General features: G+C 50.1%; 1 protein-coding gene across 1 annotated transcript in view; it reads right to left on the bottom strand.

Moving 5' to 3' along the window:
• Positions 1-453: 453 nt before the first annotated feature.
• Positions 454-18074, bottom strand: part of DENND4B (DENN domain containing 4B) — a 96462-nt gene continuing 78841 nt past the window's right edge. Inside the window, exons 22-27 of the mRNA XM_060255759.1 lie at positions 13943-14132; positions 13062-13307; positions 9633-9738; positions 7529-7694; positions 4085-4149; positions 454-1828 (exon numbers count right to left, since the gene is read on the bottom strand). Coding sequence (XP_060111742.1) covers positions 1683-1828; positions 4085-4149; positions 7529-7694; positions 9633-9738; positions 13062-13307; positions 13943-14132 — 919 coding nt within the window. The 3' untranslated portion in view covers positions 454-1682. The remainder of the gene's footprint in view (positions 1829-4084; positions 4150-7528; positions 7695-9632; positions 9739-13061; positions 13308-13942; positions 14133-18074) is intronic.

Genomic DNA, 18074 nt, shown 5'->3' with positions numbered 1-18074 from the left:
TTAGGCCCCACACCCCTGATAAAGCCAATCCTCCAACAGCTTACAAGGCAGCTCTTGGAGGATTGGCTACATCAGGGGTGTGTGGCCTAATATGCAAAGGAGCGTCTGCTAGAATTGCACCTCTGATTGGCTGCATCAGGGGTGTGTGGCCTAACATGCAAAGGAGTTCCTGCTACCAAAAAAAAAGCCATTAGGCCACACCCTCCTGATGTAGCCAACCCTCCTGGAGCTTATAGCAGGCTCTGGCCTAAGAGCCCTGTAAACTCTTGGGGGATTGGCTACATCAGGGATGTGTAGGCTAATATGCAAAAGAGTTCCTGCTAAAAAAAAAAGCCCTGGGATTAGAACAGATATCTGGTATCTGAGTACGAACCACCAAGAAGGCTGTCCGCCTTTCAGTCCAGGCTCCCCCCCCCCCCCCCAGCGCAAAAGGGAACGCAGATGGCAGTCGGGCAGAGAAAATACAGAAGCATCTTTATTTACAGAACCAAGAAACACTGAAACAAAACGAACAAAGGAACGCAACCACGGCAGGGAGGGGGTGTGTTGGACGGAGACGCGACTCCATATTGCACAATCTGAGCCCTGGCAAAAAAAAAAAATGGAGGCGGAGGAGAGCCCTGGGCAACCTTGTGGCACCCCCCCCCCTCCAGTTCACTTCCCTACTTCGCTCCCTCCTACCGAGCAGCCCGGAGCACCAGGAAGAAAATGTCTCTACAACAGGCTGCCCCCCTGCCCGCGGTTGGAACCGAGTAGGAACCGGAGGAAAGAGCGAAGTGAAGAGGGCAGTGTCTCTCCCCCCTCCACCCCCGCCTCATTACCACTTCCAGGGCTGGCCGTCTTTAGGGTTTCAGCACAAGCAACACAAGTGAGAACAGACGCCGAAGGGGGAGGAAAAAAAAAAAACGGGCTCGGTAATAAATAAATTATAAAATAGCTTTTTTTCTTTTCCTTTTGTTAAACACTGACTGGTAAAAAAATAAACCAACTTCGGTGGGGGAGCGGGGAAGGCGGCCCGCTCCCAAATTAACTTGGCCGTGATCGGGGGGAGTGGGGGGGTTGGGACCGGAGGGGAGGGCTGTAATCGACAGAGGGCTGGCCGACCACCTTCCGGGAATAACACTGCACGAAAATAGACAATTCTAGGAGAGTGACCCGGGTTGGAGGTAGGGGGGGTGGCGGTGGTGCGGGTAGGGGCGGGGCCTGGGCGTGGCATGCACGTGCAGAGTGCAGTGCTGGGGAGGGCGGGGCTAGAAGCCATACCCACTCCGACCCTGAATATACACGTGGTCCCCGAGACCCGCCCACCTATTCTGCCACGGTCATTGACCGCAGATAGCCGCTCTACCAAAAAGACCTGACTCCCCACCCCCGCCATTAATACAGGAAGGTTAGCGCCAAAAGGAGGTCCAGGAAGAAACCCTTGCCCTAGAGGGACCTGCTTGGCCCTGTTCCCTACCCCCTAGGGGGGTGGAGGCTCCGGACATCCCCGCCTAGAGCGGATGGCTTCCCTACATGCCACCGGTCACAAGAGGGCACTGCTGGTGCCATTGTCCCCCTCCGCCCCCCCTCCCCCCCAATTTGGTATCATTTCCAGTTCTGTCCTGGGTTATTCCTGGGCGGTGGGAATCATGCCGGGCCGGGGTGGGCAGGCATCGTGCAGAGACAACGGCAGTCCTCCGCTAGCACTCCAGGTTGGCTCCGAAGCTCTTGCGGCAGTCGATGGCTTTGGAGGTGAGCGGCTGCGCCCGCTGCTGCTTCAGGCTCTCCTTGCCCAGGCTGCTGGCGAGCTTGGAGTAGGCCGACTTGTACTTCTTATCGAAGTCCACTGTGGAGCGGAAGAACAGAAGAGAAGCCATGTTGGATAGCAGACCAGTAGCCCGTTTAGTCCAACGCTCCGTGTCACACAGCGGCCAGAGCCCAGGGGCCATCAGGAGGACTGCCAGCAGGGCCAGAACTCCACAAGTCCTCCAACCGGTGCCCCCCCAAGCCCTAAGAACACAGAGCATCATTGCCTCAGACAGAGGGTTCCATCTATACCTTGCGGCTAAGAGAACATACAAATGTAAGAGAAGCCATGTTGGATATCAAGCCAGCGGCCTGTTTAGTCATCCCTGGTCCCTGCCTGGTGGAATGAGCTCCCCCTGGAGAGTCAGGCCCTGCGGGATCTGCTTCCTTTCCGCAGGGCCTGTAAAACAGAGCTCTTTCACCAGGCTTTGAGCTGAGGCAGTGGGCGTCCCAGTGCTATAAGATCTGCTGGACCTGGACAATAGGCCATGTCTGTGAGGCAGAATTTGCCATTTTAGTACATAAGAACGTCAGAGAAGCCAAGTTGGATCAGGCCCATAGAGTCCAACACTCTGTGTCACACAGTGGCCAATATATGTGTGTGTGTGTGTGTGTGTGTGTGTATACCTATTGTCACTCTGTAATTTTAGTTTTTATATATTTTAAATTGGGTTTTTTTTAACTGTTGATTGTTTTTACGATGTAACTTGCCCTGAGCCTGTTCTACGGGAAGGGCAGGCTAAAAAAAAAAAATCGAAATAAATAAATAGTCCAACACTCTGTGTCACACTGTGGCCAAAACCAGGGGCCACCAGGAGGTCCACCAGGAGGGCCAGAACTCTCGAAGCCCTCCCACTGTTGCCCTCTCCCACAAGCACTAAGTATACAGAGCACCACTGCCCAGACAGAAGGTTCCATCTATACTTTGTGGCTAAGAGAACATAAGAATGTAAGAGAAGCCATGTTGGCTCAGGCCAATGGCCCATCTTGTCCCACAATCTGTTTCACACAGTGGCCAAAACCCAAGGGAAGGAAGGGAAGGAAGGGGGGGGGAGGGAGGGAGGGAGGGAGGGAGGGAGGGAGGAAGGAAGGAAGGAAGGAAGGAAGGAAGGAAGGAAGGAAGGAAGGAAGGAAGGAAGGAAGGAAGGAAGGAAGGAAGGAAGGAAGGAAGGAAGGAAGGAAGGAAGGGAGGGAGGGAGGGAGGGAGGGAGGGAGGGAGGGAGGATGGGAGAGAGGGAGGGAGGAAGGGAGAGAGGAAGGGAGGAAGGAAGGAATCATAGAGTTGGAAGGGACCTCTAGGGTTATCTAGTCCTAGGGTTGCCAATCCCCAGGTGGGGGCAGGGGATCCCCCGGTTTGGAGGCCCTCCCCCCGCTTCAGGATCGTCAGAAAGCGGGGGAAGGGGAGGGAAATGTGTGCTGGGAACTCTGTTATTCCCTATGGAGATTTATTCCCATAGAAAATCATGGAGAATTGATCCATGGGTATCTGGGGCTCTGGGGGGGCTGTTTTTTGAGGTAGAGGCACCAAATTTTCAGTACAGCATCTAGTGCCTCTCCCCAAAGTAGCCCCCAAGTTTCAAAACGATTGGACCAGGGGGTCCAATTCTATGAGCCCCAAAAGAAGGTGCCCCTATCCTTCATTATTTCCTATGGAGGAAGCCATTAAAAAGGTGTCCCGTCCCTTTTAATGTGATGGCCAGAACTCCCTTTGAAGTTCAATTATGCTTGTCACAGCCTTGATCTTGGCTCCACCCCTAATATATCCTGGCTCCACCCCCAAAGTCTCCTGGCTCCACCCCCAAAGTCCCCAGATATTTCTTAAATTGGACATGGCAACCCTATCTAGTCCAACCGCCTGCACAATGCAGGAAGGAAAGGAAAACAGATAGAGGAGGGAGGTGTAAATAATAAAGCAACTTTAATTTTAAATTCATTCCCCCAGCTGCCAGCTGGCTTGACTTGGAGAAGTGATTTAAAGAGAGAAATGCCTTCTCCAAGCCGGCCGACAGGGTGGCGGGGGCTTTGAGAGCCACATAATGTGTGCGAAAGAGCCATGCGTGGCTCCCGAGTTGCAGTTTGGCCACCCCTGTGCTACAGCATGCTGGCTCCCCCCACACCCTCCTCCCCCATGTCCCAGGCCAGAAAAGGAAACAGACAAGCTGTGCGGTTCAACAGCCCTGCTCACAAACCACCATTGTATTTGGGCGCCTCCAGAATGAAAAGAACCAAAGGCAGCCCCAATTGAGCCCTCCCACCCTTGGGGGAGAGAGATTCTTTTCCCACTTCCTCCCCTTACCAATGTCCACGTGGTCTCTGCCCAGCGCCACCAGCTTCAGGAAGAGGATCTCCCGGTATACGCTCCTGGATGGACACAGAAGAGGGAGCGGGGCTCATATTAAGACTCATACAAGAAGAACTGGAGTTGGCTCTTAGCAGGGGTGGAATTCTAGCAGGAGCTCCTTTGCATATTAGGCCACAACCCCCTAATGTAGCCAATCCTCTAAGAGCTTACAAGGTTCTTTTTTGTAAGCTCTTGGGGGATTGGCTACATCATGGGGTGTGTGGTCTAATATGCAAAGGAGCTCCTGCTAGAATTCCACCTTTGGTTCTTAAGACTGTTATATTCTTTTTTAGATATATTTTGTTTTCAGAGACCCCCCCTCGCTTCTGCAGGAGTATACCGCATACCCTGCGGTCGTGGACAAGTTTACATCGGGACCACGCAACGTAGCATCCGGACAAGAATGTGAAAGACACTGCAGACTTGGCCAACCTGAAAAATCAGCAGTGGCTGAACATAGCTGTCATGATCCTGGGCCCAGTGAGGCCCACAGGCTCCAGAGAAGCCTGCCTCAGAGTTATACTGAAAAGCCTACATTTCCCAGGATCCCTTCTGTCCCTCTGATTGGGTGGCAAGGTTTTGGAGAGAAACTGGCCCAGAGAGGGGTGGGGCCTGGGAAGAGAACATAAAAAGGCCAAGCCCAGGCAGGGGGTGTTCTTTTCTTAGGAGGCAGAGCTGAGGAAAGCTGCTGCAAGGAAGAGACCCTTGGCCTTAAGAGGAAGGGTGAGTAGGCCCAGGTCTGACTGAGACTGTCTAGGGACAGTAAGTCCAGACGCGTTAGGGCATTTGTTTATTTTCCCTTCACCCCTTTTACTGTTTAATGCACCTTGTTAGTTTAGATTGCAGTGAACTGATCTTTTAAATAAACCTCTCTTGTTGTTGTTCCCTCTGCCTGGTCCTCAAGCCTATTATTTGGCCTACGCTAGAGAGAAGAAGAATCGCAGATTTATATCCCACCCTTCTCTCTTAATCAGAGACTCAGAGTAGCGTACAATCTTCTTTATCTCCTTCCTCCACAACAGACAACCTGTGAGGTGGGTGGGGTTGAGAGGGCTCTCACAGCAGCTGCCCTTTCAAGGACAACCTCTGCCAGAGCTATGGCTGACCCAAGGCCATTCCAGCAGCTTCAAGTGGAGGAGTGGGGAATCAAACCCGGTTCTCCCAGATAAGAGTCCGCACACTTAACCACTACACCAAACTGGCTCTCCTAAAGGAGGCCTGAAGGGCTTGGGAGGGAACTCTGAGCCTTCTCAAGGGGAACCCTTAACCCAGAGTGGTGGCAGCAATTGGTAAGACCCCCCTGAGTCATGACAATAGCCTAACTCAAACAGGACACAGTATCTTATTCCAAGACACTGTAATGCTGGACAACACATCCAGTTACCATGTCAGATCACACAGGGAAGGCACTGAAATCCAGAAACATAAACACAATTTCAACAGGAAGGAAGAAAGTTTAAAAAGGAATAGGGCATGGCTTCCGGTCCTGAAAAACACAAAATGCCCTGCAGCTTACAACAGCACTACAGATAAAGATTAGAATTTCAATAGCCAATCCATATACAAAAGAACCCCCTCAGGGAAGCTCCTCCATTAGCATGTCACAGCTCAGGAAGCTCCCACAAGATAATGACTCAGCCCTACCTCACCTGTCTGAGTAGATATAAATTACCTGCCTACCATCTTCTTCTCAATTTGATGCAGAGAGAACTCCAGTTTTCTGGGTCTCACCTCTGAGGATGCCAGTCACAGTTGCTGGTGAAACGTTGGGTCTCACAATGCCAAGACCACACAGCCCGGAAAAATCTACCACAACCAATGGACTCCGGCCATGAAAGCCTTCGACAACATATTGTTTTTAGATCGTTATATTGTTTTATTATATGTATCTGATTTTAATGACTAGGGACCATTCATGGCAGTTCAGCAGTTTTCCTTTGTAGTTTCCTTCTCAATTCTACAGCGGATGACCCAACTGACTTAAGATGCCTTATTCACCAACAAGCCCTCGCTTGGTCAAGTCCCGTGCTGCCCATCTCTGACTGATCTCCCTGGGTCGCTTCCCAGCCCTGATTCCAGGGATGAACCTGGAGACTAAACCCGTTGTGGCCATCTGTGTGTGGAGGTGATCCCCCACCCTTGCCAGCTCCGCCGGCTGCAATCCTCTGCAGAGTTGGATCCGGGGAGGGAGGGACGGTGGCTCATTGGTAGAGCAGAAGGTCCCAGGTTCAATCCCTGGCATCCCCAACTAAAAAGGGTCCAGGCAAATAGGTGTGAAAACCCTCAGCTTGAGACCCTGGAGAACCGCTGCCAGTCTGAGTAGACAATACTGACTTTGATGGACCCTGATTCAGTAGAAGGCAGCTTCATATGCTCATATATGTTCTAGGAGAGGAACAGTGGCTCAATGGTTGAGCATCTGCTTGGTAAGCAGAAGGTCCCAGGTTCAGTCCCCAACATCTCCAACTAAAAAGGGGTCCAGGCAAGTAGGTGTGAAAAACCTCAGCTCGAGAACCTAGAGAGCCGCTGCCAGTCTGAGTAGACAAGACTGACTTTGATGGACCCAGGGTCTGATCCAGTGTAAGGCAGCTTCGTATGGTCATATACGTTCAGAGGAAAAACCACTTTCAGACAAAGATGAAATTCTGCGCACACCAAAAGCAGACACTCATCATCCGTTTGCACAGGGGGGAGGGGGCATAAGAAGATAGAAGATATTGGATTTATATCGCTCCCTATACTCTAATCTCAGGCTCAGAGAAGTCACAATCTCCTTTACCTCCCCTCCCCCACACAACAGACACCCTGTGAGGTGGGTGGGGCTGAAAGAGTTCTCCCAGAAGCTGCCCTTTCAAGGACATCTCTGCAAGAGCTACGGCTGACCCAAAGCCATTCCAGCAGCTGCAAGTGGAGAAGTGGGGGATTGAACCTGGTTCTCCCAGATAGAAGTCTGCACACTTAACCACTACATCAAACTGGCTTTCTCACTTACCAACATTGAACTTCATTTGTCACATTGAAGAAGAAGAAGAATCCTGCCCTTCACTCTGAATCTCAGAGTGGCTCACAATCTCCTTTATCCCCCCCCCCGCCCCACAACAGACACCCTGTGAGATGGGTGGGGCTGAGAGAGCTCTTCCAGAAGCTGCCCTTTCAAGGACAACCCTACAAGAGCTATGGCTGACCAAAGGCCATTCCAGCAGCTGCAAGTGGAGGAGCGGGGAATCAAATCCGGTTCTCCCAGATAAGAGTCCTGCCTACCATCTTCTTCTCAATTTGACGCAGAGAGAATTCCAGTTTTCTGGGTCACACCTCTGAGGATGGAACACTTAACCGCTACACCAAAGTGGCTCTCCGGTTGCTGTCTTCCCCAGAAGCTGGGGACTGGAGAAGCCCTACCTCTGCACGTAGGCCGGGTTGGGCTGCCCAGCCACCGTCTCCAAGAAGAGGGCGATCGCCTTGTGCATCTCGCCCACCCCGACGGAGGTCAGCACGGCCTCCAGAAAGGACAGCGAGAAGGGGTGGTTATGTCGCCGCCAGGACTGCAATCGTGTCGGGATGTTGCCTGAAAAGAGGATCATGTGGTCAGATGCAGGTGACTCATTGGCTGTATAGATTCCAGGTGTCGCCTCACCTTGGTGCCACCACCACCTCGCCCCCGGGCTGGCAGTGGCTTGGCCATGGCGGCTTAGACTCTCTCAACCCTGGACCACTGCGGTCACCAAGCTCCAAGCACATGGTAGAAGAACAGAAGAGAAGCCATGCTGGATCAGGGCAGTGGCCCATCCAGTCCAACACTCTGAGTCACACAGTGGCCATAAGAACATAAGAGAAGCCATGTTGGATCAGGCCAATGGCCTATCCAGTCCAACACTCTGTGTCACACAGTGGCCATAAGAACATAAGAGAAGCCATGTTGGATCAGGCCAATGGCCTATCCAGTCCAACACTCTGTGTCACACAGTGGCCATAAGAACAGAAGAGAAGCCATGTTGGTCAGGTCAGTGGCCCATCCAGTCCAACGCTCTGTGTCACACAGTGGCCATAAGAACAGAAGAGAAGCCATGCTGGATCAGGACAGTGGCCCATCCAGTCCAACACTCTGTGTCACACAGTGACCAAAACAACCCAGGCTCCATCAGGAAGTCCATCAGTCAGACCAGGACACTAGAAGCCCTCCCACTGTTGCCCCTCCCAAGCACCAAGAATACAGAGTATCACTGCCCAGACATAAGAACATAAGAGAAGCCATGTTGAGTCAGGTCAGTGGCCCATCCAGTCCAACACTCTGTGTCACACAGTGGCCAAAAAACCCAGGTGCCATCAGGAGGTCCATTAGTGGGGCCAGGACAGTAGAAGCCCTCCCACTGTTGTAGCCCCTCCCAAGCACCAAGAATACAGAGCATCACTGCCCCGACATAAGAACATAAGAGAAGCCATGTTGAGTCAGGTCAGTGGCCCATCCAGTCCAACACTCTGTGTCACACAGTGGCCAAAAAACCCAGGTGCCATCAGGAGGTCCATTAGCGGGGCCAGGACAGTAGAAGCCCTCCCACTGTTGTAGCCCCTCCCAAGCACCAAGAATACAGAGCATCACTGCCCCAGACAGAGAGTTCCAACGATAAGCTGTGACTAATAGCCACTGATGGACCTCTGCTCCAGATGTTTATCCAATCCCCTCTTGAAGCTGTTTATGCTTATAGCCAGGAGATGGAGGAGACTGCCAAATGGGTCGGCCGTGAGGACCCGAGCTGGCCCACAGACTCAGACAGGGAAGCAGAAGAGATCGGCAGTCGTGGGATAAGAAGATGGGTTAAAAATTGGTTAAATGTGTTTAATAGGAAATTTATACTCCACAGCCAGAATGATAACAGCTGCTGCAGGGAGACTGGAGAAAAGCACCAGACACTCAGGAACAGCTGAGAAAAGTACGGGGAAAACATCTGCGTATCAGAAGTTCTGGGATGGAGATAAATATACACTAGATAAGTCTCTACAGGTCTGGTCTCCGTTCATGACTTTTTGGAATAGAACTTCTAAAGAATTAGTAAAACAAAAAGAGAGAGAGAGACAAAGAGAGAGACAAAGACAGAAAGAGAGAGAGAAAGAGACAAAGAGAGAGAGAGAGAAAGACAGAGACAGACAGAGAGAGAGAGACAGAGGGAGAGAGAGAAAGACAGAGAGGGAGAGAGAGGTGATCTTGTTCCACCGAATGGATATTGTATTATATGTTAGGCAGGGCTTTTTTTGAGCAGGAACGCACTGGAATGCAATTCTGGCTGACTTGGCATAAGGGGGTGTGGCCTAATAGGCAGATGAGTTCCTGCTGGGCTTTTTCTACCCAAAAAAAGCCCTGTGCAAAACAATGGTGTTGGGCTGGATGGGCCACCGGCCTGATCCAATATGGCTTCTCGTATGTTCTTCTCAGATGCCTTGCCCCACCTTTACCCCACCCCATCCCAACCAGACTTGGCAAAATTCTAAAGCACATCTGCACACTTACTATGGAACCTCCAGAGGACGTAGAGTGGGGGAAAGCTGTCAGGATCTGGCATCAGGACGTCCCACAGCAAACGCACGTTTACCAAAGGTCCCTCTTGGCTCAAGCCCTGTCAAGGGGAAAGGAAGGATGGAGAGGGGATGGTTGCATGTCCAGGGCATAGAGACAGAGCTTTATGGGAGTTGATCCCACCAAATCCGCTTGGCTTGGAGGTGGCTCCGTGGTAGAGCATCTGCTTGGTAAGCAGGAGGTCCCAGGTTCAATCCCCGGCATCTCCAACTAAAAAGGGTCCAGGCAAGTAGGCGTGAAAAACCTCAGCTTGAGACCCTGGAGAGCCACTGCCAGTCTGAGTAGACAAGACTGACTTGGACGGACCCAGGCTCTGATTTAGTGTAAGGCTTCATATGTGCAACCAGAAGGCGAGGGACTGTGGCTCAGTGGCAGACCATCCGCTTGACACACAAAAGGCCCCCAGTTCAAGGCCCTGCACACCCAGATCGGACAGTAGGTGATGTCAAGCGGATGGTCTTTGCCAGACACCTTGCTGAGTCTAAGAAAGTGCTGCGCCTAGGGACGCCAGGCTCCAGGTGGGGCCTGGGGATCTCCCAGAATGACAACTCATCTCCAAACTACAGGGATCAGTTCTCTGGAGCAGGGGTGGCCAAACTGGGACTCGGGAGCCACACGTGGCTCTTTCACACACACTGCGTGGCCTTTGAAGTCCACACTGCCCCACTGACCAGCTTGGCATTTCTCTCTTTGAACCCCTTTGCCAAGCCAGCCAATGGTTTAAGAATGCATTTAAAGTTAAAGTTGCTTTCTTCCCACCTCTCCCTCCGTCTATTTTCCTTCCTTCCTCCCAGCTCTCAAACATCTGACGTTCGTGTCTTGCAGCTCTCCAACGTCTGACGTTTATTCTACGTGGCTCTTACGCATTAAGCAAGTTTGGCCACCCCTGCCCTGGAGAAAATAGGTGCTTTGGGGGGTGGGCTCTACGGCATTGTGCCCCACTGAGGTCCCTGTCCTCCCCAGCTCCACCCCCTTGTCTCCAGGAGTTTCTGAGCTTGGAGCTGGTGACCCTAGCAGAGCATCTGTTTGGCATGCAGAAGGTCCCTGGTTCAATCCCCGGCATCTCCAGTTTAAAAGGTCAGGCAGGAGGTGACAGGAAAGACTTTTGCTGGAGCCATTCCCTCGGATATTTTAAAAGATCCAGGGGAAAATGCGTAGAATCCTACATGAAGATGTCAAAGGTCATCAAAAGTGACAGGAGCTTAAGCCTCAGAAGAGGTTCTTCACAACAACCCTGTGAGGTAGGTGAGGCCCAGAGGGCAAGGCTGGGGCCAAAGCCGCCCAGCAAAGCTTGGTGCCCAAAGCTTGAACCAAGGTCTCCTCAGTCCTGCTATGAGGCTTTGAAGAAGAAGATATTGGATTTATATTCCGCCCTCCACTCCGAAGAGTCTCAGAGTGGCTCACAATCTCCTTTCCCTTCCTCCCCCACAACAGACACCCTGTGAGGTAGATGAAGATATTGGATTTATATCCCTCCCTCCACTCCGAAGAGACTCAGAGCGGCTCACAATCTCCTTTACCTTCCTTCCCCCCACAACAGACACCCTGTGAGGTAGATGAAGATATTGGATTTATATCCCGCCCTCCACTCCGAAGAGTCTCAGAGCAGTCACAATCTCCTTTATCTCCCTCCCCCACAACAGACACCCTGTGAGGTAGATGAAGATATTGGATTTATATCCCGCCCTCCACTCCAAAGAGTCTCAGAGCGGCTCACAATCTCCTTTACCTTCCTCCCCCACAACAGACACCCTGTGAGGTGGGTGGGGCTGGAGAGGGCTCTCACAGCAGCTGCTCTTTCAAGGACAACCTCTGCCAGAGTTATGGCTGACCCAAGGCCATGCTAGCAGGTGCAAGTGGAGGAGTGGGGAATCAAACCCGGTTCTCCCAGATAAGAGTCCGCACACTTCACCACTACACCAAACTGGCTTCTTCTTCTTCTTGAAGACTTAAACCCCACCCTTCTCTCTGAATCAGAGACTCAGAGTGGCTTACAATCTCCTATATCTTCTCCCCCCACAACAGACACCCTATGAGGTGGGTGGGGCTGAGAGGACTCTCACAGCAGCTGCCCTTTCAAGGACAACTCCTGCGAGAACTATGGCTAACCCAAGGCCATTCCAGCAGCTGCAAGTGGAGGAGTTGGGAATCAAACCCGGTTCTCCCAGATAAGAGTCTGCACACTTAACCACTACACCAAACTGTGCCACTGGGGGCGTCAACTTTAAGCAGAATCACAGAGGGGAATCCGAGCTTCTTCTGTACCTTATTTCCAGGGCTATTTTTTGTTGTAGGAATTCCTTTGCATATTAGGCTACACCCCCCTGATGTAGCCAATCCTCCTGGAGCTTCCAGTAGGCTCTGTACTAAGAGCCCTGTATGCTCTTGGAGGATTGGCTACATCGGGAAGGTGTGGCCTAATATGCAAAAGAGCTCCTGCTAAAAAAAAGCCCTGTTAGGCCACACCCACCCCAATGTAGTTAATCCTCCTGGAGTTTACAGTAGGCCCTGTAAGAAGAGCCCTGCAAGCTCTTGAAGGATTGGCTACATTGGGGGGGGTGTGTGTGTGGCCTAATATGCAAAAGAGCTCCTGCTACAAAAAAAGCTGTTAGGCCACACCCCCTGATGAAGCTAATCTTCCTGGAGCTTAAAATAGGCCCTGTAAGAGCCCTGTATGCTCTTGGAGGAATGGCTACATCAGGGAGGTGTGACCTAATATGCAAAGGAGCTCCTGCTATTAAAAACAGTTAGGCCGCACCCCCCCTGATGCAGCCAATCCTCCTGGAGCTTTCAGTAGACCCTGTTCTAAGAGCCCTGTAAGCTCTTGGAGGATTGGCTGCATCAGGGGGGTGCAGCCTAATATGCAAAGGAGCTCGATACAAAACAGGCTCTGTGAGGCCGCACCCCCCTGATGTAGCCAATCCTCCACAACCTTACAGGGTTCTTCTTTACAGGCCCTACTGTAAGCTCTTGGAGGACTGGCTACATCAGGGGTGTGGCCTAATATGCAAAGGAGCCCCTGCTAGAATTCCAAGCTCTTGGAGGACTGGCTACATCAGGGGTGTGGCCTAATATGCAAAGGAGCCCCTGCTAGAATTCCAAGCTCTTGGAGGACTGGCTACATCAGGGGTGTGGCCTAATATGCAAAGGAGCCCCTGCTAGAATTCCAAGCTCTTGGAGGACTGGCTACATCAGGGGTGTGGCCTAATATGCAAAGGAGCCCCTGCTAGAATTCCAAGCTCTTGGAGGACTGGCTACATCAGGGGTGTGGCCTAATATGCAAAGGAGTTCCTGCTACAAAAGAAGTCCTGCTTATATCGCTTCCTTTGGCGGGGCAGGAGGGGGAGGGAGACGCTGCCGTACCTGGGTGGTGACCTGGACGTGCTTGGAAGCCAGGAGCAGCTGGGGCAGGCTGCTGGGGAGGCCGAGGCGCTGGAAGTACCACACCAGGTTCCAGTAGATGATGGGATGGTTGTCCACCAGCTCCGGCTGGGAGAGGAAGTCGCCTCCTTCGTTCTCCAGCAGGGTCTCCAGTTCCTTGCGCAGCACCAAGGGGCTCAGGTAGGCGAAGGTCATGTGCTCCACGTGAGGGGCGGGGCCTCGAGGGGCCTGGAGGAGACAGGAAATTAGATCAGAAGAGTTTCCAGGTCAACGTTGGGAAGAACTTCCTGACAGTTAGGGCGGCTCTGCAGTGGGAAAGGCTTCCTCAGGAGGTGGTGGGCTCTCCTCTTAGATCTTAGGCAACTGAAATCACTCTGCTCTCCAGTTATAAGGACACATGGACCCACATCTATAATACAAAAAATGCTTGGTGGGAGAAGGGGAGGAAATGCTTAGGGACAGAAATATTAGCAACTTGACTGAGATAAAAATCCTGTGTCCCGACTCAGTCCTGGGGAGTCCGCTGTTCTGAACTTGGGAATGAAGTCAAGCTCAGTGATTTCACATTGCAGCCTCCCCTTGAGGCTTCTCTGAGGACCACCACTGCTAAGTCAGCAACGGAGTGTCTCCCACTGGTTTTCTAGCTGTTGCAGGAGGTGGGGCTCACTGAATGGCTCACCTTCTGTGAGCTGGATGCTCCCACGCTGATTTTTCAGTGCTGAGATTTTGGATGTCAGATTTGGTGTCACAGAATGGTCACACTCAAACTCTGCCTAGGTGGCACTCCAAGTTCCCCTTTTCCTTTACCCTTTCCCTAGCAGTCTCCATTCTCCCGTGTGAGACAGTAAAAGAGGGCAACATACCAGGGGCTCAGCAAAGCCGTTGCATAGTGAGCCAGCCCTGGATTCCTTCTCAGGTTCTGGTTCGGCTTCATCCAGGGACAGGCAGTGATATCGGTCGCTGAGCACAGGGCCCTGCCCCCCTGGGGCTGGCGCTTCGCTGTCTCGTGGCCAGTCGGAGGAGACGGAGCTGGTATCAGAGCTGTCTGTGATGCTAGGTGAACAGAAGGGAAAATGTGTTACTATTTGCCCCCGGCCTAAGCTTGCCAAATGGATTTTTTTGGCAACATGAGGGCTAGAAACTTGCTTAAAGTTTTAAAACTGCACAGAGAGAACGATTCCTCCAGGGCTCTGCATTAACTGTCTTTTCTATGCCTGCGCTAGTGTTGCACTGTACTAAATGCGAGTCGCAAAGTTAACTTGGATAATTGTTAGGAACTGTTGTCTGTGCCCTACTGTATTTACCTCGATGAATCCTGTGTGTGTATGCGAGTATGCGTGCGCACATGCTATTGTAAACCAAAGTTCAGAAATGGAAGAGCATCCACTAATCTCCATTAATTTTAAGGCACTTTGTGAAGAATAGAAAGCAGGGGTTTAAATGGCTTGGAACCATTTAAATCCCTGTTTTCAACTCTTTACAAAAAACAGCTGAGAAGCAGGGAGCAGAAATCAGGGGTTTAAATGGTTTGGAACCTCTGTGTTCTGCTCCTTGCCGCTTTCAGCAGGGAGTAGAAAGCAAAGTTAAATGGCTTGGAGCCATTTAAACCCCTGCTTTCCGCTCCCCACGAAAAGCTGCGGGGAGCAGAAAGAGCAGGGGCCACTGGTCGATACGAACGGGTTCAGTTATTTATTTTATTATATTTATATCCCACCCTCCCCATTGGGCTCAGGGCAGCAAACAACCGTTAACAATTCGATAACAGATTTAAATCATTACAATAAAACATTATTAAAACATTAAAACAATTTTAAATACGTGGGATAGATTCTTGCCAATCTATCCGGAGTAAGATACCATCTATATACCATTTTGTACAAATTTTCTTTCAATTCTGCTGGCTTAATCAACTTTAAATTCTGCTTCCATAATTTTTCCCATTCTTCCAAATCTATACTATAACCAAAGTCCTTCAACCAACGTATCCATGCTTCTTTCACCACCTCATCCTGCATCTTATTTTGTAGCAGCCAATCATAAACTTTAGAAATTATCTTCTGTTTAGAATCTAAAATGAGATCTAGTTCCAACGGTGCATTCGTAAAGCCTTTTTCCTTGTCCTTACGAAATCTTGATTTAATTTGACATTGAAGCCACCAACTTAGCTTAGGAAGCTCCTCCTCAATCAACTCATTCTGGTCGTTCAACAAATAAGTATAGTCTTGTAAATTATCCCAATTGTACAGATTTGGATGGCTCAGAGCTTCTATCGGAGAAAGCCACTTAGGAGTATAGGTATATCGATCTTTGATTTCGTCCCAAACCTTATATAGAGATCTTCTTATTTCGTGTCTAAAGAAACGACCAGTTTTAACCGGTGCACGATACCACATGTAACTGTGCCAGCCTTCACCTAGGCCGGCCCCTTCAATAGTCAATAATTTTCTATCTATCCCACGTATTCCGATAAATGCTGGAAATGTCATGAAGCTAAAGGGTCTCTGTTTCACATATGGTGGCAATGCAAAGAGGCTAAAAAATATTGGTCACAAGTTAATATTTGGGCTCAAAAAATTTTGGAAATACAAATTAATCATGTACCGGAATTGTATTTGTTAAATATTTGTAGGCAAAACTTACCTCTGTCTAAATTGAAGCTGTTGCTGTATATAGTTACTACTGCCAGAATAGCATATGCCAAATACTGGAAAAGTGATAAAACCCCCATTAGGGATGAATTTATTAACAAGTTACTGGGCACTGCTGAATGTGATTTAATGTCCGCAAGATTAAGAAATGGTAATGTACAAAAATCTCAAGAGGTTTGGGATCCTGTTTATAAATGGGTTAAAAGTAGAGGCTTTACATTGGAGTAATTATGCTTTTTTGTTGTTTCTGACACTTAAACCTCTCCACCTCCCAGTGGTATGGCTGGGGTTAGGTGTTATGTTAGTTGTTTGTATGTAGATGTTCAGTTGTGATTTGTTAGGAATGTATGATCTTTTTGTTTTGTCTGTTTTGTATGTTATATCTTTTGCTCTCTTTTCTATGTATGTTTATCTTTCTTAATAAAAACAAAATTCTTCATAAAAAAAAAACAATTTTAAATACAATTTTAAGTACGATTTCAGGTGGCGTTCTGTCTGGTTCAAGTAATTTAAATTAATGCTGTGGGACGGTGGATACTATGCACCCCCGTTGCGAACCAACCTCCCTGTTTGTGTCAGTTCGTGGTTCAGTTTGCGGTTCGGCCACGAACCACAACGAACCAGAAAAATGCAGTTCGTGCCCATCCCTAGTGCTAAGTGCCATCAAGCGGCTTCCAACTTACGGTGACCTATGAATTAATGACTCTAAAACATCCTGTCCTTAACAGTCTTGCTCAGGCCTTGCAAACCAAGGGCCGTGGCTTCTTTGATCGAGTCAACCCATCTCACGTTGAGACTTCCTTTCTTCCTGCTGCCTTCAACTTTCCCTGGCATCACTGTCTTTTCCAGTGTTCAGCTTGCGAAAAATATGAAATTTTTGCATCGTTTAATATGGCATGTTCTGCTTCAGTTCTGCGTTTAGATTTCCGCATGGCTTTTTTTGTAGTAGGAACTCCTTTACAGGCCTCAGATTCAGCGGGAGCTCACAGGAACCTGAGGATTCCCCCTCCTCTTCCCCGTCTACCTTGTCCATTGAATAGGAGGTGCAGCTGCATAACAATCCCCGGATTAGGAGAGCGGGCAGCCAGCCAGCCACCAGGGGCTTTGCCATGCCCCCAGCAGCCCTCGTTAACCCCTGGAGAAGACCACGTCACCCTTTCTCCACTTCTTATGTGATTTTGTGCAGCGGGTGGCTGGCCGGCCTTTTGACTCTGTGTGTGGAGGGAAGGGGGTGGCCAAGGAGAGCCCCAGGTGAGCGAGGCCTGCTTGGGTTGGCTGCATCTCTAGCCAGCCCAAGCAAGCCTCGCTCGCCTGGGGCTCTCCTTTCTTGCATCAGGTTGCTTTTGGCTTGTGGTGAGGGAAGCATATGCTAATGAGCTATGCTAATAAGCTCCACCACCTATCTTTCTACAAAATGACCCCTGCCTTTGCATATCAGGCCACACACACCCTGATGTAGCCAATCCTCCAAGAACTTACCGAACGCCCTATACTACGAGCCCTGCAAGCTCTTGGAGGATTGGCTACATCAGGGATAAGAACATAAGAGAAGCCATGTTGGATCGGCACTCTGTGTCACACAGTGGCCAATATATATATATATACACACACACATACACTGTGGCTAATAGCCACTGATGGACCTCTGCTCCATATTGTTATCCAATCCCCTCTTGAAGCTGGCTATGCTTGTAGCCGCCATCACCTCCTGTGGCAGTGAATTCCACATGTTAATCACCCTTGGGTGAAGAAGTACCCCCTTTTATCCGTTCTAACACGACTGCTCAGCAATTTCATCAAATGCCCACGAGTTCTTGTATTGTGAGAAAGGGAGAAAAGTACTTCTTTCTGTACTCTCTCCATCCCATGCATAATCTTGTAAACCTTTATCAAGTCACCCTGCAGTCGACGTTTCTCCAAGCTAAAGAGCCCCAAGCGTTTCGACCTTTCTTCATAGGGAAAGTGTTCAAAACCTTTAATCATTCTAGTTGCCCTTTTCTGCGCTTTTTCCAATGCTATAATATCCTTTTTGAGGTGCGGTGACGAGAATTGCACACAGTACTCCAAATGAGACCGCACCATCGATTTATACAGGGGCATGATAATACTGCCTGATTTGTTTTCAATTCCCTTCCTAATAATTCCCAGCATGGCGTTGGCCGTTTTTTATTGAACATATGAAGCTGCCTTATACTGAATCAGACCCTGGGTCCATCAAAGTCAGTACTGTCTTCTCAGACTGGCAGCGGCTCTCCAGCGTTTCAAGCTGAGGTTTTTCACACCCATTTGCCTGGACCCTTTTTTGGAGATGCCGGGGATTGAACCTGGGACCTTCTGCTTCCCAAGC

The sequence above is a fragment of the Heteronotia binoei genome, chromosome 1 (genome assembly GCF_032191835.1).
Source record: "Heteronotia binoei isolate CCM8104 ecotype False Entrance Well chromosome 1, APGP_CSIRO_Hbin_v1, whole genome shotgun sequence".
In the NCBI taxonomy this organism is placed as follows: domain Eukaryota; kingdom Metazoa; phylum Chordata; class Lepidosauria; order Squamata; family Gekkonidae; genus Heteronotia; species Heteronotia binoei.
This window is presented reverse-complemented; position numbering and strand designations above follow the sequence as displayed.